This window comes from Anastrepha obliqua, chromosome 1, assembly GCF_027943255.1.
Source record: "Anastrepha obliqua isolate idAnaObli1 chromosome 1, idAnaObli1_1.0, whole genome shotgun sequence".
Classification (NCBI taxonomy): Eukaryota; Metazoa; Arthropoda; class Insecta; order Diptera; family Tephritidae; genus Anastrepha; species Anastrepha obliqua.
The window spans coordinates 117,167,134-117,190,540 of record NC_072892.1 but is presented as its reverse complement, the minus strand read 5'-3'; the positions used below and the strand labels follow the sequence as shown (position 1 = coordinate 117,190,540).

At 38.5% G+C, this 23,407-nt stretch overlaps 1 protein-coding gene across 1 annotated transcript in view; it reads right to left on the bottom strand.

Annotated features, from left to right (window-relative positions):
• The window catches only part of LOC129235825 (cell adhesion molecule Dscam2), a 273,431-nt gene that overhangs the window by 52,066 nt on the left and 197,958 nt on the right, over positions 1–23,407 (bottom strand). The window contains exons 13-20 of the mRNA XM_054869869.1: positions 19,113–19,244; positions 18,437–18,586; positions 10,066–10,211; positions 9,499–9,634; positions 2,375–2,494; positions 1,534–1,686; positions 922–1,444; positions 584–794 (exon numbers count right to left, since the gene is read on the bottom strand). Coding sequence (XP_054725844.1) covers positions 584–794; positions 922–1,444; positions 1,534–1,686; positions 2,375–2,494; positions 9,499–9,634; positions 10,066–10,211; positions 18,437–18,586; positions 19,113–19,244 — 1,571 coding nt within the window. The remainder of the gene's footprint in view (positions 1–583; positions 795–921; positions 1,445–1,533; positions 1,687–2,374; positions 2,495–9,498; positions 9,635–10,065; positions 10,212–18,436; positions 18,587–19,112; positions 19,245–23,407) is intronic.

Here is a 23,407-nt window from a genome sequence, read left to right as displayed (position 1 = left end):
GGCACTAAAGTCGTAACGCGTCAATTGGAAGTAACGGATGAACACCGGCCGATGGTCGTCATAACTTGTGGATGTAAAAAATGACCAAATCATAAAAAACCCAGCACAATTTGAAAATTCATAAATTTTTGACTAGCGCCATCTATGTGGAATCCGGATCAATCATTTTACTAACCAAAAACATGATTCCAAGAAATATTTCATAAAAAACAACATTTTCTGTGACGGAAACCTATATTTTGACCTGTCTAGTTCATAAGTGTCAAATATGAGTATGAGTGATGTTCGCCGGCATTTGAAAGAGTTATAAATTTTGTACCGCTTAGTATGTAAACATAGAAACCTTGAGAGGTGTTTTATTTCGGCTGTGTGCCTACGAAGCTAACGTTTTACGCCTTTAAGCTGCAGCCAGCCTCATCACTTTTTCAATCCTTTCAAAATATTAAATATTTCTTAAAAACTTCCATCCCAATATCAACGAACTAATAGAGTGACCACTTGTTAGCTCCAGAAACTACTCTCCTTGTACAAGCGACCACATCCGCCACCATATCCGCTGACACACACTTATACTATTACTCACCTGCCATGTCACAATCAGTTCGCTCTCGCCACCAGTCTGCACTTGCACATTCGAGGGCGCTTCAGTCGGTGCCTCTTCTTGCGTTTTTAGCACAATCGGATCGGTGAATGGACTGCGCTCGATTTCGTTGATTGCTTGCATGCGAATGAGGAAAGTGGTTGCCGGCGTCAAGCCAGCAACAATAGCACTTTCCCGCAAATCGCTGTCATAGCTGTCGGTATGATGAAAAACGAAGAGAAGAGGAAGCATATTAACAAAGCCCAAACACATTGTGCGGGAATAACGAAATGCATTTGGTATGGACATGTGCTCGTACTTGCATTAGTGTGCCTACGTACCTACGGCTAATACTCGTCGATGGCAGAGTTACATTTATGATGTTCGAACCACTCCAATTGCCACCGGACATGCCAAGCGCGGTATGTGATTGCATATACTTCAACGGTTGATATTGCACCAAATAACTAAGCACTGGCGAATTGCCGTCAAATGGGCGCCGCCACGACAACTTGACGGTGCGCGAGCCCACCTCGAACACCTCCAGAGTGGACGGTGTGTCGGGGCGCTCTTGTACCGCCAGGAAAATGACGAGTTCGGCGCGTCCGTATGGATTCTCCGCAATGCAACGATAAATGCCCGAATCGTGACGATCCGAGCGGGCGATGGTCAGTTGGGAGTCGACACCCTTTTCCGTTTTCATTTCCGCAATGCTAAAACGGAAATTATTCAGGTCAATGCGGCCGTTGTTGTGTGTCCACGAGATGGCGATGGGTTCGTCACCTTTAGCTTGACACTCGAGACTAACGGGATCGTTGCGGCGCGATGAGACATTGCGGGCGGCTTGCTCGAAGCGAGCGGGTTCTAAAGTGGATAGAAAGAGGTAAAACTCGGAATTCAATATGGTGCGATTTTTGTTTTTTATTTTGGGACTGAGAAGAGTGTTTACTTACCATTCACATTGATGCGTATGATTTTCTTCAGACCGGCGCCAATGTCATTTGTGGCCTGACACATGTAGTAGCCCTCATCAATGTCTGTGGCGAGATTTAGTACCAGCGAGTTGTTGCGCATGCTGAGCGGCTTAAAGTCCTGCGACATTTTGCCTGTAATAATTTAAAGGATATTGAGCAGAAGGAACGTAGCAAATTTGGACTTTTCTGTGTATGCCTTTTCTTTTTTCTACAATTTTATGTATTTCCTCATTTTCTACGTACTTTCTGGAATAAAAGCAACTCTACCAGCTGCCGCCTGTATAATTGCCCATCAATGCCAAAATGGCTTAATTAATATTCTAACATTTCTGGCATTAATTTATTTGCTTTGCTTCTTTCATTCGCTAACATTTTTATCCCTCATTTACTTATTTTCCTTTCGCATTTTTTTCAGCAGCTTTATCCTTTTAATGTGCTCTCACTGTGCCCACCTAACCATCCGCATCGTACCGGACCCTAATTTAACTTACGAACCCAAAGTTGCCGTCTATAAAACTTTAATGAACTCGCATTTCAGGATTAAATTTACTACCAACGCTTTTGCCTCTTTTGCTCGTTCAAAGCAGCATTTTTCATTCCGTTTGATTTTTGTTTTTCATTCCAAGCCAGAGTAAACTTTCGCAAGAAACATCCGCCAGAGACTCTGAAATACAGCGAGCAGTGCACGTATAATGGCGTTGAAATACTCGCACAACTGCACTACTACCAACCACTCCTATGTATTGCTAGTCTTATTTGCAGTGGTAATTTGTTTTTGTTCTGTTTTTTTTTTGTTTTTATATTTCTATACGCTACTCACCCTGTCCTTTGAACCAGGTAATCGTTGGAATCGGATATCCTTCCGCCTCGCAATTTATCGATATTGTATTGCCAAGCATGATGGCCGTGTCCATTGGCTCTAGCGCCCAACGTGGCGCAACTAAATAAACGTAAGTCGCAGTCGGGCCAAGAGGTGGCCACCAGTTGTAGCGCATTGAACGGAAAGCACGCACACATGCACCCAGGCGCAGGCACAGGCACAGGCACAGTCAAGCAGCGAAGTAAACGAAGCGGCAAGCGCGGGAAATGCGATAACGTACGTGGCGAATGTGCGATAGGAAGTGTTGAGCGGTGATGAGCGGCGTTTGGCAGCGCAATATCGTTGTTGCAAAGATATAAAATAGAAAAGTAAACAACAAAATTAACAGCAAAGCGACTATGTGGATAGAAAAAGAAAAATCTGTTTGCTCGACGGCTCGACTGGGTTGTCGGATTGTTTGCTCTGCTTGAGAGTTTTCCCATAGCAGACTTGCGGTCTAGAATTTCTTTTCTAACAGTAGCTCTTTCTGTATTTGTTGCCAACGTGATTTATTTCAAAGTAAAAGCGTCGCAATCGCACAAACACAAAAACGACGGCAACTAAGCAAGTGTGAACCCAGTTGAGATAAATGCAGTTAAGTAGCGCTCTTATCAATAATAGACTAGTGATGTGATTAATTTTCGTAGAGAGTCAGTCGATTAGTCGTCAAATACATTTTTTCTTGTTTTTGATTTGGTTGATATTTCAGTAGAGAGCAAATGAAATAGATACTAAATTTAAAAATAGATAATGCATCATTTTATTGACATAATAGTCATGCGTATCTATAAACTTTGTATTTTTTTTTTTTTTTGAAAATCTCAAGTCTAGGCAAGTTAGGTGCAATATAATAGATTTCGATGTTGCATACACAAGTATATATTAGAAAAATAACACTGCTAAGAGAGTGAGTATAAATAGCTATTCATAAGACTACCATCTTGGTAAAAAAGTTGCCGGAATGTACTTAGGAATATTTTCAGAAAATTCAAAATACAAATTTACTCCTCACTCCTTTACGCTTTCACAACTGCAACTTATGCCAGCGTTTGACAGAGCCTTCGAAGCAATTCTGGAACTCTATTTTTGGTATAGCCATCAGAGTCGTTTCCGATTTTTCCTTTATTTCCTCTCGGCTGTAAAGATTTTTTGGCTCGCACAAACAGAAAAAAATTGCTTGGAGCTATATGTGGTGAGTAAGATGGCTATTATGAATGGTAGTCGGTTCATTCGTAGTCAAAAATTCATGGATAAGGACGGCCCTGTAGAAGGGTGCGTTATCATGGTCCAAAATCTACGAGTTGTTTTCCTACAATCCTCTCTTTTTTGACGAATTGCTGAATGCTTTTCTGGCAAAAAATCGTGGTGTACAATACCGCTGTAAACCATAAACACCGTGTGCATCACTCTCTTTATTTTTGACTGAAAACGACGTGGTTTTTTGCCTTGGTTCATTTGGAGCTATCCACTCATTGGCCTGATGTCAGGTTGGCCAGTCGTAATCCCCGTCTTGTCTTCAGTAATGCTGCATTTGACAAACGTTGGATCGTGTTCAGCCTTGGAAATCATGTCTTTGGCGACATCAACGCTGTCACTTTTTTACATGAAACTCAGGTAATTGAGAGCAGCTTTGCAGCAATAATACGCACAAGCCCAAATCAGAATTTCAATATCCTGAATGGTTTCATAAGCAATTTTCAGGTCCTCTGCCAGTTCTCTGATAGTTAATTTGCGGTTATTGATAAACTTTTCTTTCACTTTATTTATGTTTTCATCAGTTTTCGATGTTGACGGCCTGCCACTACGTTCGTCATCTCCGATGGACTAATGATCTCTTCTGAAACATTCATGACACTCATAAACGGCTGCTTTCTTTAGAAAATCATTACCGAAACAGTTTTCCAACATTTCTAAGGTTCTCGCACCATTGAATTCATTTTTAAAACAAAATGTAATACCAATTCGTCATTGCAAGTTCAAATCCACTTTTAAAACTGTAATAAATCGCAAACACGTGCTGGGGTAGATTTAGCATGGACATAAAATGGGTGGGAATGTTAAGCACAAATATGCCAACCTGATAAATAAATGGCAAGACTCAGCACTTAGTTGACTTAGAGCGTCAGCTGGCGGTTGTTCCGGGAACCATTTGATCAAGGTAATATCCCCAGAAAGTACCGGGGATATTTAAAGAAAACCAAACAGAGTTAAATTTCAGGCAAATTTATTTTATTTCCTTCAAAATATGACCCGTCTGAAGCAACACACATGTGCCAACGTTTAACCCAGTCCTCCATACACCCCTGGTAGGCCGACGAAGGGGCGGCCTTCAGCTTCTTCGTCGCATTCTCTTCTCTCAGTAATTCAACTTGGGAAACAAAAAGAAGTTGCACGGGGCCATATCAGGTAAATACGATGCTTGCACGACGGTATTTACTTGGTGTTTGGTCAAATAATCCAAATCCAAGAATTGTTTGCCCACATTTCCGGCCGGCCAGGCAGACACCAATGATCTAACAGATGATGTGTGTCTTACAGTCCTACCAACATAAGAAAAAAATATGGACCGGTTCCCACGTGCGCGGTTCGTTTAAATTAAACATTCCCGGTACTTTTTGATCATAGGGTATAATATTCTTACATTAAATAGTTTGGGAAATAAAAGCAAACAGTACTGAAATTGTTGTATTCAAAATAATTATCTTGCAAATATGAAAATAAAAATCTTGGAGAACCTCATACAGGGTTTGATTGAAAAGTAATGAGCCTTCCCGCGCGGATCGTCTGCCAAGCGATCAACCGAATCGACTGGTGGGGGAAAATGATCGTTGCACCTTCCCCTTCCATTAGAAATCGGTCCCAGTTCGCTGGCAACAGCGGTGCAGTCAACATCGCTCCGCGCGTGAAAGCTGTTTTAAAAGTGTGTTAGGATTTTGCAGTGGCGAAAATGCAGCTGATTATCTTTTTCGACTCTCGAGGCATCCTCCACAAGGAGTTTGTACCTGCAGGAAGCACTGTAAGCGCGGCATTTTAGAAAGAAGTGCTCTTTCGGCTGAAAAACCGCGTCGCCCGGGTTCGGCCCGACCTCGTCAACAATTGGGCCCTTCATCACGACAATGCGCCGGCGCACACCGCCTTCCTCTGCACCTCTGCATTGGCCAAGATGGGGGTTCCGGTGCTTCCCCACCCTCCCTACAGCCCAGACCTGTCCCCTCCGGACTTCTTCTTGTTCCCGCGCCTGAAAAGAAAGCTGAAGGGGAGGCGTTTCGACTCCATCGAGGCAATCCAAAAAACTGTGACAGCCGAATTGAACGCGATTCCGGCGGATGAGTTTAAAAAATGTTTCCTGCAGTGGAAGGACCGCTACCAGCGGTGTATTTCCGCTCAAGGGTCCTATCTTGTAGAATATTAGTTGTATAAGCCAAAAGGTTTAATAAAACTGCTTAAAAAAATAAGGCTCATTACTTTTCAATCAAACCCTGTATATAAATTAGGTTTGAAAATAGTTTGTTTGCGATGTTAGTCCTGTGCAGGCTTTTTCCCCTAATGAAGTGTGCCTCACGCGTGGCCATGTATTTATTTCCGTCATTTGAAAATGTTTATGTTTTTGTGTAATTTATTATTATTAGACTAATGCGCACTTTTTTTTTCATTGTCCCACAATTTATATGAATGTACGACAATATCAGCAAGTACGACAATAACCAAGAATGAGTTCTAAATTTTCAGTGTCCATTTCGCAGAATCTCAACAGCTGATCTCTCAGATATCAGAGAGACCAATTTTGTTTAAGTGATAACTCAGGCTACAGGAACCAGGTAGTTGTCTTAAGTCTACTCTGCTGAGGGAAAGTGGCGTTAGAAATTATTTCGCTTGTCGCTGACCGATAACATTTCGCCAGTGTTCAACGAAATTCTTCTCCTCCTACTTCCCAAGAAATTCACTAGCGTGGCCTTTTTAAGTCCACAAAACGTTTCAGTTTCAATTAGAGACATGTTTGTCCATTTCTTAACCAGAAGATCAGCTATTTCTTTTTTCTCATATCCCACATATCTAGAAACCCAACCTAATAATGTCCCAACGTCCCTAACGTATTAGGAAGGTTGAGACAATCATTTACTATTTTTGAGAAGATTTCAGTTGATGGAAAAGCTTTCAAAGCCGCCGGATTATACGAAAATAGGTAAGAGTGGGTTCCTCTCATTTTCTTACGAAGACATTCCCTCACACATATCTGGATGACATGTATTTTGGCCGGGAAGAGTGTTCGGCAAAAACCCATTGGATTTGATTTTTTTAATTTAAGACCATTGGTTCCCGCCCCTATTCTATATATATTTTTTTCCATAGTTCCTAGATGAAACATATATATATATATACTTGGCGCGTACACCCTTTATGGGTGTTTGGCCGAGCTCCTCCTCCTATTTGTGGTGTGAACGAACGGCAGATATTTTTATGTGGAGCCTTTCCATGACAGAAATATACTCGGAGGTTTGCCATTGCCTGCCGAAGGGCGACCGCTATTAGAAAATATTTTTCTTAATTTTGGTGTTTCACCGAGATTCGAACCAACGTCCTCTTTATCAATTCCGAATGATAGTCACGCACCAACCCATGTCATCCCGTGGTTTGTGCAATGTGTGTCCGATCCATTTCCACTTGCGACGCATAATCTATGTGATCTGGTGTTTGGCCGATAGCCGCCCAAAGATCGTCGTTGCTTATAATATCAGGCCAGAATATCCGCATTATCTTTCGTAGGCAACGCTTTAAGAAGGATTGCAATGATTGTGATATGCTTGCTGTTAAGTTCCATGTTTCACATCCATACAGAGCTACCGACTTCATGTTGGGATCATCCTACCATCTTCTAATTCCGTCCACCAGTGAATCATATCTGAGAGCCTGATTTGAAAGTGATAGAATTATTTCCCCAGGCCGAACGTTCATCAATAAGATCTTAAAAGTATCAATCGGCTAAAGTTTAGAATTATGCCGAAAGTGTGCTAAGGTCTTTAATCTTGTTTTTCCAAAAAGTCTTGTACAGGCAAATAGTGCTCTTGTGGTTGCATAGTATTGTCCATGTCTTGAAGATCCTTAATTCACTTACTTGTGTGTGTATTATAATATTACAATGTATATGCCGATACAAATATATTCCATTGGAGTCGATTTGCAGCTTTGGACTTTATCTGCAGCCAATTGGGCAAGTCGTTAAGTATCGTGAATTCGTCATACAGGCTTCGTCTCTACGTTGCTTTCGGTCGTCCTCTTCGGCGCGAGCCTTGCGGATTCCAGTCTAGAGACATTCTGCTTATGTCAGTCGCAGGTTTACGGATTCTATGGTCTATCCATATCCACTTCCGTTCGCGTATTTCAATCTCAACCAGCCTTTGTTCACTTCAAGTAAGGAGCTCGTCATTAGAAATCCAATTATCTGGTCACCATATGCGCAGTATAACTCCTAAACAGCGGTTTATAAAATTTTGCAACTTTGTTGTTATTAAAACTGCTGCGGACTACGTTTTCCAGCCATATAGCAGTACAGACTTCATATTCGAATTGAAAACCCTTAGGTTTGCTCTGGCGATTAGCTGCTTAAATGTTACCGTATGCTTTTAAGCATAGCGAAGGCTGACCTGGTTTTCAGGAGATTTAGCTACCTAAGTAGACAAATTTGTTTACACTTTCGATGGGTTGTCTGTAAATTGTGAATGTGTTAGTCAATTGCCAATAAAGGCCATAGACTTCGTCTTTTCAATCTGCGATCTGCGTAGGTAGCTAAATCATCTAGTTTGCGTTATATATGTCCCCGTTGTTGTGACAGTAAAGCAATGTCATCAGCATATTCGAGGTCATCTAGATATTCCATACTGATACGGTTTCAGAAGATGCCTCTTCCAGGCTGAGCGGCAAGGCCATATTTTAGCACATCATCGTTTACGACTACAAATAAGAGTGGCGACAGAATGCAGCCTTACCTCACTCCTGCAACTCGTTCATTTGAGTCGGATACGGCCCCATCATGCAGCACTGTACGCTGACAACCAGTATACGCAGACTGTATTAAGTTTACCAATTTATCTGGAACTCCTTTATGACGGAGTGAACTCCATATACTATGATGCTGCAACCAGTCAAAATCCTTCTCAAAGTGAAAGAAGACAAAGAAAGGAGTTTCTTGCATTTCCACAATCCGTTCAGCAATGAGCCGAAGGGTGGCAATTTGGTGCACAAACGATTTTATCGGCAAAAAGCCAACTTATTGTCTAAGTGAAGTGCCATACAATTTTTCGCGAATTCGGCTAAGAATGTTATTAATGAGCACTTTGAGTGTTACGCATAACAGCATGATCCCCTTACAGTTACCATATTCAGAAGGCGCACCTTTCTTTGGGATTTTCAGCAATACCTATACCCAGCATTTAGTCTAGCGGTAGTGTTTCAGTTGCCCAGATGCTTTGAATTGCTTTGCATTTAATAGTTTGATAAAAAATAAAATTTTCAAGCCGTCTTATTTTCATGTATTCAGAGTGACCTGGTCTCATCAGGCAGTGACTTTCACCAGGCTGGTCTAATGTAAATATTTCTACAACTGACAAAAAAAGTTGGCTGTTTAAGGTAACACTAACATATGACCAACGTCCTAGCATTCCGTTTAGCAAAAAAATTATACATATCTACGTTTAAAGATATTTTGAATTAAATAACAATAACAGAAATAGTAAACCCAAAAACATGTTTTAATATGCCAATTGTAACAAATCTGGCCAATATTTTCAGACGTAGCAAATATGTTGGCAAAACCTTAACCTTTAAGATCCATTTCAGAAATCATCTGCTAGGATGTGAAAATCAGTATCACTAAAACTCCATCAAAGTGATACTGAAAACTTTATCTTGGAGCAACTGATATAAATAGCGCTGCTGCCATACAATTCCGAAAACCAGTCTCCTATTTTTTCTTTTTTCATTCGTGTGTTTGTACTCTTGGTTGTTTTTTCTTCTTCTTTGCAAACCCATGAGAGTGTCGCTTCATGTAACAACTACCGCTTCTAACTACTCTTCGCACAGTTGCTTACCTCGCACTTGCAATTCGGCGGTGTAGTTCACCTTGGCAGCTGCATTGCTCGCATAGCAGGTATATTTACCGCTGTGCTTTGCGCTGATATCCTTGAACACCAAAAGCGAATAGAATTCCTCCTTTTTCTCGGTAATCTGCGAAATTGAAAAAAGAAATAGTGGAAGGACAGCAACAAAATTAAAATGTCAAGTGAATATGCGATGGGAAATATGTGAAAAGCATATGCAACTGCAGTAGTGAGGTAAGTGTGTATGTGCACGTGTGTGTGAAAAGTATCCCCGAGGTGTGCCCATGTAAGCACTTGGTATAGTTTGCTTGTTAATTTAGCGCTTAAAACAACTTTGACACTTTGTTTCGAAATTTCATCCCCATACACACGCACACTCTTATATATGCACACACAAAGTTAGCTAGGTATACACACAGCTTCTTTTGATTGTCTGGTAGCAAATAACTTTTAACTGACTCTTTTCAACTTGCTGCATTTACACGTTTAGCTTTTTCTTTTAACTTTACTCTCCATTGGCATTCAAGAGTTCACGTGCTTTAAGATTGATAAACTCACCTGTAAACTTGTTGGTATAGACATGTCGTCCTTCTTCCAGCTAAAATAGATTGGCATATCACCAGATGAAACAGCACAAGTTATTTGAGCGCGTCCACCCTCTTGCAGATTCTTTGGAAACTTGAATGGCTCAATGACAGGTGGACCTAGAGAAGAGTAGAGTAAAAGGAGGGAATACGAAGTTAAAATATTTTGACAATAGAAAGATTACAAAGCGGAAATATCGAATGAGCCGCAATTTCAATTTCGTGCAACATTAATTTGGTAGTAATGGTAGGTTAGAGTGGCTACAAATCCTTGAAGATAAATAGTCAAAGAAATTAATAGAAACTTTTAAGGGGCATTTCATTACATACAATGAAATTTAACTTAACAATTGTATTTTCAACTAGTGTTAATATGGATTATGTTCTTTTATAAATACTTAAATACTTGTGTTTTTATTGGAACGTCGGTGCGTATGAGCGATATTTGCTGTTGTATAGTTGATAGAAACTTGACTTTCAAGACAAAATGCAGAACTATACATTTTGAATTAGTTGATTAATAGGCTAACGAAATATATTTTTTAAACATTTTCTCCTGGGATTTTTACATACATATACACTGGAGTAGTAGTGCAGAATTCATTTCTTTCTCCACTAGTTGGCGCTTATATTGAGAATCTCGAAGAAATGTTTATGGTTTGATTTGGTTTCTTTTCAGAATATATAATATATCTACTAGTTCGCTGAGAATAAATAATTTTGTAAAATGGAGTTACCCTTACTCTTTTCTGACCTCAAATGCGGTAAAGCAGTTACCCGTCCTTTACCCGGCAGGCAGGTAAAGGACTACTACTGTTTTTAATCTTAGTTACCCGTCCTTAACCGCATTTATATATATATATATATATTATATATAAGTCCCTATTGCTCCGTTCAAGAGCAAAGGGCCAACAAGTTTTTTCCAAGCTGTTCTGTCGCTTACATGAGTTCTGCTCTCTTCCCAACTTAGCTAAAAATTCTCCATTTCGATGTCCAGCTGCCTTCTCCACGTATGAGCTGGTTTTCCTTTATGTATGCTGTCTTATGGGTTCTCATTGACAAATACTATTAATTTGCATCAAATCTCAAAATCAAAAGCTTCTAACGGGTGATCAATCATGAGGTGCTTTTTTCAATAGTTAAAAAAAAACAAAAATGTAAATTATGTTCAAAACCTTTATTTATCATTTGAAAGGACATTCTTTGACATTTACTTTTTGAATATGACTTCATTCAAATGTTGGCCGCAACTACGCTTAAGGTGGTTCATTCTGAAGGTCCAATTTTCAATCACTCGTTCGAGCATTTCGACTGGTATGTCGTGAATAACACGCGTAATGTTGGCTTCCAGAGCTTCAATCGTAGCTGGTTTATCAGCATAGACCTTGGACTTCACGAATCCCCAAAGAAAAAAGTCCAAAGGTGTGATATCACAAGATCTTGGTGGCCAACTCACAGGTCCTAAACGTGAAATCAGCTGTTCTCCGAAATGACTTCTCAATAAAGTCATTGTTTCACGAGCTGTATGGCAAGTGGCTCCGTCTTGTTGAAACCAAATGTCGTAGAGATCATTAGATTCAATTTCAGGTAGCAAAAAGTCCGATATCATGGTACGGTAGCGAGCACCATTCACAGTTACGTTGCGGCCATCATCATTTTTGAAAAAATATGGACCGATGATTCCACCAGCCCATAAACCACACCAGACCGTTGTTTTCTCTGGGTGTAAAGGTAGCTCTTGAACCTGTTCTGGTTACTCTTCATCCCAAATACGGCAATTTTGCTTATTGACGTAACCATTGAGCCAGAAATGCGCCTGATCGCTGAACAAAATTTTGCTCGAAAACAGCGGATCTTCTTCAATCTTTTCAAGAGCCCAATCAGCAAAACGGTGACGTGCAGGAAGGTCATTTGGCTTTAGTTCTTGTACGAGCTGTATTTGTATGCTTTTAAATGAAGATCCTTCCGTAAAATTGACCAAGTTGTTCCATACGACAGTCCAAGTTGCTGAGAACGGTGCCGAATCGATTCATCGCGGTTTTCACGTACACTCTCTGCTACTGCCGCTATATTCTCAATGCTTCTTGCTGGACGTGGTCTATTCGGTCGAGAATTATCCACCAATGAATATTCGGATTCAAATTTGTTGATGGTATGTCGAATAGTGTTTAAGGCATGCCGATTATGTTGACCATAATGCGGTCTAAGCGCACGAAAAACATTTGTCACAGAACGATGATTTTCATAATACAGTTGAACAATTTGTAGACGTTGTTGCGGTGTGAGTCTTTCCATGATGAAATGCCAAACGCTGTTCAACAAACCCACGATGACAGTTTGCCACAACTCGCTCGCGATCTGTAAAAAAACGCAAATGAAAAAAACTCCTCTTAATTGATCACCCGTTATAATTAAAATGTCGGTATTTCCAAAAATATATATGTAAAGTCTTAATTTCTCATTAAAAACTTTAGCACTTTGCACTCTAAAAAGTATGCAAATAAGAATATGTGGAGCCTAATACTCAAGCTTACTAAATCTTCCTCGTAGATTTAAATTCCGACTCATGCAAACCTGAGACCAAACAAATTTCTAACCATTCAAATAACATACTGAACCAAACCTTTCATCTTATAAAAATCATATTCTGTCTTAAACTTTGTACGACAGAATACCTAAATTTTCACAGATACTTATATATTCTATGTAGAAATACGGCACGTTTATTTGGAGGCCATACCAAAAATTTTTAAACGATAGGCTCGAACGTGTGCAAAAGGTGTCTCTGAAATTTGTACTAAGATCAGTAACATTTTCTGATCTTATCCCATCTTACATACGATGGTTGCTTTTAGTTAGCTTGCAGCGTTTAGAAAGTAAAAAATTTAATCTTGCTGTCCGGTCTGTTTTCAATGTAATGAATGCTTACATCTATTGCCCATTTCTGCTTTAAAGTATGAATTTTTTTACACCCCCCAGAATTCGTTGCAAAGCTCTTCCTTTCTATTTAAATACATAAGTGCAATACAAATTGTTCTCGTAATGCTCCAATTTAACTTGCTTTTCGTGATTTCAATGAGATCTCCAATTCTTACTTTCTAGTTTTCTGAATCCCAAATTGATTAATTTTCTATGCTACTGAATTCTGTCATTCAGTTAGTTAGATGCACGTTGGTATTTAATTTAATATTATATATATATGTATATATTTATTTCCGTTGCTCTAAAGTTTCAGTAGTGAGTCTGAAATCTTGACTTCTTGAAATAAGCAAATAATTAAGTAGAGTGGATGGCATAACTAGTAAAGCATTGATGGACCTTCCCTACATTTAAGTGGAGCGAGAATAGATATAATCCCACTTGAAAAATTTTGATTGTGGAAAGGTCCCGAAATTCATCTTTCTCTTCATAAATTTTAATGAGAGTAGCGGTCTTAATCTGTAATGATACCATAATCAATTTTCACTTGACAGCTGACGAAAGAAATATGTACACTGACATTCAAAGCGTTCATACATTTTCTATGGGACTGCATATTTTTAGGTGACCTGCGTACATTACACAATGCTATGTTACGAAATCAACCGGTATATCATTCACAAATAAATGTAGACGGCTTAAACATTTTTGAAACTGTACTCAGAGTGCCTGATTAATATTGGTTGGGGAATAAGTTCATGGCGTTTCTTATATTTTCTTTTATTTTGCAACGATTTGCTTGCTGCTTGGCGAAGGGTAAGTATTCATTAGAGAGAATTCTTTCTGCTCTACAAACCTCTATTGTTTGTGTTTTTGATTTATTTAATTTCTTATTAGTTTAGAGACTTGCAAATGGAATACACAGGAGGCAAAAAAAAAACATTTTCGACACCTGCTCTTGTTTCCTTTTCATCGAGGTCAAAGCAGCCCAGGACATTTACGACGGGTATGGAGAAAGTGTCATAGATAAGTCTAGAACACGAAAATGATTTCCAAAGTTCAAAAGTGGTGACTTTGACGTCAATGGCTGCGGGACGTGCTTTCTGAATTCGAATTCTTCAGCCAAAGGAGGTCATGATATATGTTTGGTGGGACAGGGAGGGTATGGAGTACTAGGAAATACTCATTGCCCAACTACACCGTGCAAATGAGGATATTCGACAGAAAAGACCAGATGAACATGGTCAAACCATACTCTTTAACGACAACGCCAGACCCCATGTTGCACAAGTCGTCAAAGCCGCACTCCAAGAGCTCAAATTGGAGGTCCTTCAGCATTTTCCATATTCTCCAGACCTTGCAAGAACTGATTCCCAACTTTTTCGCTCCCTGCCACACCATATCTTCGATAACAAAGATGTCCTTAAAAACTTCCTTAAAAACTGGCTCAACAACTTCTTTGACACCAGACCAGGCGATTTTTTGCGGAACGGCATCAGCAAATTATTATTTATTTGTTTGTTATATTTATTTATTTGTTGTTCCAAGCTAGGCATCCAGCTTGGCGAACGATTATTTTCTTTCTTGTGTCTTACATACTAATTACAAGCGCTTTTATAGTAACTTTTATCAATGCAAGCCAATAACAAATTTTCGGTGTTTACTTGTGTAATATGATTCTAGCATTCACGCGCCGCGCATAAAATAATTACGTTAGCTATGTTTGCGTTTACTTTCAAGTGTAATGAACCTTTTAAAAAATATGATACTTTATTTAAACGGCACAGCACAGTGAATGCATAAGTGGGCAATAAAATAAAAGCCAAAACAAAATGTTTATGAATATTAATGTTAAGGCATATCCGACTTATAATCATACTACACCTCCCTTCTTCGGAAGAATGCTCATACAACCTTTTTTGTATGAACATTCTTTTACATTGAATTGTTAAAATAAAATATGTACATAATCTTAATTTTATTTATATGTATATATTGTATTAATTTTCTAAGTTTAGACCGGTCTTTAAAACTACTTATTGTTGATAAATCTTAAGCCTATTTTTGTGAACTATTTGTTCTTTTAAAGATAACTTATCGACTATAGTAACATTATTTTTATCATCTATTGCTTTAATGGTATAAGGCCCACAATATTGGGGTTCCAGTTTATGGGCCACTTCATTCCTAAGTAAAACTAAATTGCCTATGCTAAAATTGTGATCTAAACTATTTTTATCATAAAATGTTTTTTGCTTAATTTTAGCTATGTCTATCATATTGCGAGCTCTTTTATGTGCTACTTCTAGCCTAAATCTTACTTCTCTAGCGTAGTTATCTATGTTATATAATGGAGTAATTTGGTCTACATTTTTGAACTGCTGAAACATGTTTGGTGTTTTTCCAAAAACTAATTCATACGGACAATAGTCATGTACTGTAGAAGGAGTGGTGTTAAAACAGTATGTGAAGTATTGTAGCCACTCATCCCAGTCGTTTTTGTCAATCGATATGTAAGATCTTATGTATTGATTGAAAGTTTTATGTGATCTTTCTATTACTCCTAGTGTTTGGTGGTGGTAAGCAGTTGAATTGATTTTCTCTATTTTTAGCAATTCACATAGCTCTGTTAGTATTGAATTTTTGTATTCTGTACCCATGTCCGAAATGAACGTCTTCATTGGACCGTAGGTAAGAATAAACTTTTCAAATATTGCTTTCGCCACTGTCTTGGCGTTTTTGTCTTGGATGGGTATCGTGACTAAATATTTTGTCATGTCGCATATTATTGTGACTGCATAAGTATTGCCATTAATTGTTGTAGGTAGTGGGCCTATTGTGTCTACCATAACTGTATCAAATGTACCTGTAGGTGTTGGTGTTATAGTCATTGGGCTTTTTAAATGCTTTGTTATTTTGATTTTTTGGCATTTTTCGCAAGTTTTTACGTACTTAGCAACATCTTTTGACATTTTATTCCAGAAGTAATGTCTTTTAATTTTCATAAGTGTTCTGAAAATTCCGCAATGACCGCCTTCTATAGGGTCATCGTGGTATCTTTTTAGAATGTCCATTACAGTTTTAGCATCATTGATCTGGGTCACCTCATTCAGTAGCGCTACTTTTACTTTATTTAATATCATATTGCCCTTATTTTTAAAATCATTTATCGAGACAAATTCGAAAATTTTCTCGCTAGGTGCCACTTGTAAATTATTAATGCCATATTTGTCGGCCACTTCGTCGAGCCTAGAGAAGAATTGTCCTAAGTCAATTTTCCCATTAACAAATAAGTCATCAATTTTTATATATGCCATTATAGATTTTCCTCGTTTGATGTAACATCGCGTGGGTGTAATCTTTAATTTATTGTATTTCCTGACGTCAGTGTTATTAATTGGGACATATATTTTGGGCTTATCATATGTTTTAATGTGCTGCTGTGTAGTTGGACTGTTGTTATTTTTCGACATTGATCTAGTCACTATTTTGTATAAATTTTGATTCTTTTCATTTATTTCCTTTAAGTCATTGATTGTAATGCGAGACAAAGCGTCCGCGACGTGATTATCTTTTCTTCGATTTTTTTTTTTATTATGCGTAGCATATAATTTTAATGCTAATTAATAGGGTTATTACCGTGATTATAATTAAGGAAATTTCTACTAAATTTAAGCCAGTGTTAACGACTACTTCGTTTACTACATTGGCATTGGGTTTATCAACTTTTGATAAAAAAATTAGCTATTGGGGGCCTTATACCGTAAATCAAATAATTTATAATGTAAGGATATATAATTTTGTTTTTTACATTACATATTTATTTATTTATATATATATATTATTATTATTATTATTATTATTATTATTTTTTTTTTTTTTTTTTTTTTTTTTTTTTTTTTTTTTAACGACAATGTGTGTATAAACATTTTGAAAAATTTTGTTTTTACATTGGATTTACGAATTTTTTTTTTCAAGTTAATTCATTTATTAAGTAAGCATATTATATTTAACATATTATAAAAATGACCTTATGAGTAATTTTTACAGTCAAATTTTTTTTATAAGGCAAACAGAAGCCAAAGTTGCTTAACTTTAATTTATGTAAATGAAAATTATTTTTGTCTCGAGTGGTTAACGCTTACAGACTCTAACTGTCTGCATTCAATCATGCACAGTATTTTACTTACATTCTTTCCTCTGCTGGAGCAGGAATTCCAGTTTGGTTATGCGCTCCCAGATTGCGCTGGCTTTTTCCCAGTATGGTGGTGGCTGCTGGTTTACCTCCCTGATGAGTATGCTGATTTCCCTCTTTTGGATGGAAACCTCTTTTGGTTTTTTGTTGTACACCTCCAAGGAGATTGGTTGCGGCCCTTGAGCTGGGTTGTTCATCTTCCTTCCGCAGCTGACGGATCGTTTTGGCTGATCACGTCAGGACTTAATATTTTGTGCTTTTTTAGGGCACTTGCAAATATATTGCAATTTTTTGGTGCAGATATCGTCAGCACTCATGCAATATTTTGCACTTTGTTTGTGCAAGAAACTTGCATTTTATAGCTTAGCAAAATTAATGCTCAAGCTGGCAGGATCTTGTTTGTGCAAGAAACTTGCATTTTATAGCTTAGCAAAATTAATGCTCAAGCTGGCAGGATCTCCATGTAAAGAAAGTTTATTATTTATTTGTTTGTTATATTTATTTATTTGTTGTTCCAAGCTAGGCATCCAGCTTGGCGAACGATTATTTTCTTTCTTGTGTCTTACATACTAATTACAAGCGTTTTTATAGTAACTTTTATCAATGCAAGCCAATAACAAATTTTCGGTGTTTACTTGTGTAATATGATTCTAGCATTCACGCGCCGCGCATAAAATAATTACGTTAGCTATGTTTGCGTTTACTTTCAAGTGTAATGAACCTTTTAAAAAATATGATACTTTATTTAAACGGCACAGCACAGTGAATGCATAAGTGGACAATAAAATAAAAGCCAAAACAAAATGTTTATGAATATTAATGTTAAGGCATATCCGACTTATAATCATACTACATTGGCGAATATTTACAATAATTGATTAACTTATCCATATAATTATTGTTTTTTATTTAATAAAAGGCTTAAGAAAAAACGCTACGACGCGTGCTTGGTCTGGTTATTGTTTGTTTTCTTCTTCTTTTGCTGTAAACTAGTGTTACCAATGCACGTGAGTTTTATTTTTATTTGAACTTCAAACAAAAAGCCACCTGTTTCACAATGCAATTAAAAAATCAAAAACTTTTTTCTACTTTGCATTACGCACTGAAGTGCCTCGCACGGTACGCCAGTTTACTTGGACTGAAAAAGCATAAATCACGATTTGCATCACATTCCCTAGCATAAGCTTAACCGGCCACCACTACTACTATGCACGGCTATGTGTTTACTTACTATTCACATTCAACTGCATATCACGACGAGCCTCTTCGCCAGCCCGACTCCGCACAATGCACGTGTACATGCCTTGATCCCGGGTCGGTTCGACATTCTTGATGACAAGATAGCCGCCCTGCAGTACTGGTGGCAACGAGTAATGCGAATCTGCAAATAGAAAATGTGATATACGATACATACAGACATACATACAAGAGTACAGAGCAATAGACTAAAGGTAAAGCAACACAACCAACAAATATATGCTTGTATGTGTGTGAGGAATATAAATAGTTCGTGCTAAAATCCAGCTGACAAATAAAGTGGAATTAAAACAAAAACAAACTACTGAAGTGGACATAAAGTTATGGCAACGGATGCTGAACCAATCGCATGGGAAAATGTTATCGCACATAAATGCCAAACTAACAAAAGCGCAGCTGTGTGGAGAGTGATGGAGCGCGGAGTGAAGCAGTGAGCAAACAAAGAGGAACAAATCCAGCAGCGTTAATGCGTTATTGTACCGCTTTAATGTTTTGCTTCGTTTACCCCTCCCGCACTCCATCACATTTGCCATTGCATTTGGAGCATTGTGTGATTGCGCTTTGGAATGCTCGTATTTCTGGAATTTCGCAATGTTTTTATAGGGATGTACGACACGGAATTGTGCACGTACAATGGCAATTTGTCTTACTTGATGTCAATTCCTGACGTCCTTTCTCCCATCTAATTTGTTCGATTGGATAACCGGAAAATGGACAATGTACAATTATGTCTTCGCCGGCGACAGCTTTTATGGGGCCAATGGCGCGTACGTATGGCGGACCTGTGGATTGGAAGAAGAGAAAAAAGGATGTGAAAAAATTACAATATAAAAGTATGCAAATAATGGGATATTAGTTTCTTTCCATATTTGCTTATATTTTATTTTGCTATTTAAGTATACTAAAGTGTACATGTTTTTTTGTTTTTGTTGCATATTGCAAAGCTAAAATACTTATTTCTAAGTGTGGTGTGGAGTGTAAAAATTTAATGGTTCGGTTTCTATGATGTACCCCCAAAAGCACATCAAGCAATCAGAAATGAGTTCATATTGAGTTTCTTTTTGCTTTCACGCCATTCCGCTTCACAATTTCAGAATTAGTTTTGTCAGTCTGGAGAATCCTACAGTGATTCACTGCCTCACGGCATTAAGGCACTTAGACACATTCAAATCAGTTTCAACGTTCTCAATAAAACCCGGTGTGCTATCTTCCAAATATATATATATATAAGATCATCTAACTCCTAGTTGGAGCATAGGGTGTCAAACACACCTCTTCGCCATCGAACATGGTTTTGTGCAAGGGTTCTAAGTTCATTTCAAGTATTATTCTTATTCCAAGACCTCATTTCCGCCTCCATTGAACGGCGGCAGGTAGCTCGTGATTTGCCTACTTTTCGTTCTGCCTGTTGAAAGGGGCTCCATCACAGAGCATTTCCAGGCGCCAATGGTGCTTTAGCTCGAATTCTCCCTAATATAGGAGAGCCCCAAGGCAATCGAAGGCGCCTATTGTCAACGGTTGTTGATTCTATCATCTTGTATGTGACAACTATCTGGGCAGCGGCGAAAACTACTATGGTTCAGGAGGTCACAAATACCCCGGCGAAGCGCGCTGTGAGTAGCGGTGCGTATAAAATCGTATTAGACGACGCAATCTGTGTCATTGCAGGAAATTCTCCTTTGGATCTGCTGGCAGGGGAAATGAGCAGACTTTACAACACGCAAGAGGCTCAGCCTACATTGGGGCCCAAACCCTCAGAACGGGCGCTGACAATTAGACGATAGCAGCAGCGATGAAAAAAACACTGAGACGTAGACTACCACCTCACAAAATTGCCGAGCGGACACTGCATGCATCGGTTTCAGCTGGAAGACACCCCTTTCTGTCCAGACTGCCCCAACATGATGGAGAGTGAGGAGCTAGTAATTTTGTAGTTTAACCGCTTCAATGAAGAAAGAGATCAATCCAATAGCCTTAAATGCCCTCTCCAGACCTATGTGCTCTACCAGCGGGAAGAGGGAACCAGTTCGAGCTTTCACAGCAAAAATCGTAATGTGTCTCCAACTTGAGTGATTAATTCACAATGACGTACTACTTGACGTAGAGACACAAGAAGGCGGACTTATAGCATGAAACTGACTAGAAATATGGTGGACCCAGACGTGGGTGAATAGAATTTATTTTTTATGGGCGCCTTCTCGAAGTAATGCAAAAAGTAGTCCCGTGAAGGGTGTCTCCCCAAAAGAAGAGGAGGGACTGGTTAAGTGGCCACTCCACTCAGCGCAGTAGACGACGGTCGCTATAAGTGTGAAGGCATTTTGAACCCTATCTCCCCCACCAAAACAAAAAAAACAACGCAGAGCCTATTTGGGTGAGACCGATCCATGGCCATTTCTTTCTGCGGATCTCAGTCGCCCGTCACCAGCCTTCCAAAGCGGTAAGTAAAAAAATGCGATGCTGAATGTGTGCTTCCAATCGTGGAAGCAAAAATCGTAAGCGAGGGCTGCTTATGTATTTTGCTCTTTTGCAACATTACGTGTGATAAGCTGTAATTCGATATTTGTATAGAAAATTTTGGTGTTTTTTAGCAGAAACTTTCATATAAGATTTCCTCTTTCTTCAGAGGAATTAACTCGTCAAAATTTTTGTGCGATGATTTATTACTGTATTTTAGACATGGATTATCATGGCAGGAGTGAATTGATCAACTACCTTCGACTTCTTGCACTGAGGCGCTACACTTAACCAACGTGGCCGTAAATCGTTGCACGCTGAATTTTGTGAAATCCATCCAAAAACGAGTGTTGTGTCAAAAACAATCGATGCTCTACATCAATTGATAGCGAAAACTCATCATATGATATATCGCGACATACAAGTGTCCTTTGGAAAGTCCATGCAAAAATAAAAATTACTTAATTGTTCGGGGAAAGCCTTTTTTTATTTTTCGACATAGTCTCCTTTTAGGCCTAGAACGAGTTCAAACGCTTTTTCCACCAATTTTGCAAACTGCTGAGCTATTAGCTGGTGTGTTGTTACGATGGAAATGGACAATCACTCGACTTCCTCTATTAAAACGAATGCCAAATTCAAATAAATTGACAGATCTAGCTGAAACTTGGTGTGTGTTCATCCAAGAGATACTAAATATTACCTCGATACGTGCCACGATCGCATGGCCATCAAGAAGATTTGTTCTCACTGGATACCGCATAATTCGACAATTGCGCAAAAAGAGATTGCTGTTGATTGGTGTAAAGAAATGTTGTATAGATTCAGCCGCCATGATTTAACCCTTTCTCGCCTACTGGGACAATATGTCCCAGCCTCGTACAAAGTTATTTATTAGTTTTTTTATTCAATAAAACTTCCATCTTAACTGTTTATAAAAAAAATCCCAAAAAAAATCGTAATTATAATATACGTGGCACCACTGATCCAGTTAACAAGCTCGTGTTGAGAAATTTTGACGATATGGCAAGACAAACGATGTCAAAAACATATGTTCCGCGATCGTCATTGCGTTAGCATCGAATCAGTAAATACATAGTGCACTTAGAATTCTCCCTATATTGCATTTAATACATTCTTAGAATATCAGTAAAGGTGAGTAGCATATAATTTTGTATGTCTTGGGATCTATTGTCCCAGCTTGCATTTTACATGGGACTTATTTGTACCAATATGGTTTTTCCCAGATGTCGAAGAAAAAGTACACTGTGGAAGTGGTTGCAGATATTTTATATGAAATCTCTGAAGAGAAAGATTTTAGCCCATCTGAGAGTAGCTACAAACCATCGTCAAACTCTGGGAACAGCAAAGCAGATGGAGATAATACTTATGAAGGTGAGAGTGATGCTTTCCGAATCCGACGAAGAATACGCTGCCGATGACATGCGATGTGGATGAGGAAGAAGAATTATGCGAGAATGAGGTGAGTGAAGCACCTGCCATTGCCACCTGGGCTAACATCATAGAAGATGGATTTTTCGAACTCAAATTTCGAATGTCATTAGAAAAAGATTCTCAAGTTCTGGTAGATTTTCCCAGAGGGCCTACCGAGTTCCGTGTATTAAGAGAACTTTTTCCAAAAAGTTTGTGTATTTTTATTGCACAATGCACAAATCAGCGACTAAAAAAACTTAATAAGGAGAAGAAAACTAATAGAGCATTATCCGATGAACATGAAATAATGGTGTTTTTAGGCGTGGCTATGATTATGCACTACAACCATCATTACATGTTTATTGGAGCAAACACGCATCAATGGAAAACGAAATGATAAAGCAAAGTATTTCTCGCGATCGATTCACTCTACTTTCTTTCTAAACTATATTTAAATGATTGTGACAAACCTGATAATGCTCCAAAAGATTACTATATTTCCGAAGTCGTTTCATGTATGAAAGAAAAATTCATGCGAATACGAAGTGATAGTCCTTTTCAATCAATCGATGAATGTATAGCAAAATTCAAAGGTAGGTCCAGTCTAAAGCAGTACATGCCTATGAAACCAATTAAACGCGGTGTTAAAATTTGGTTGCGATGTGATGCAAAAACAGGATATACATACGATTTGAATGTATACACTGGTAAAGATGTCACCACTAATCTTTCTGGAACTCTTGGAGAAAGAGTGGTTTTGAAATTAGCAGGTACTATCCGTGATAATGATGTGGCTGTTGCATTCGATCGATTTTTCACATCAATAACATTGATGAAATCCATTCCATTTCCTGCTATTGGTACATATATGAGAAATCGAAAAGAAACACCGGAGTTCGGGTCGCGACTAGAACGTGGGCAAAGCCAGTTCCAAATAAACTGGGATGGTCTACTAGCTACTCGTTGGATGGACTCGAAAGAAGTACTTGTTGTCCCCAACTGTCACAAACCGAGCATAGGAGAAGTAGATAGGAAGCAAAAGGACGGTAAGAAGAAAAAA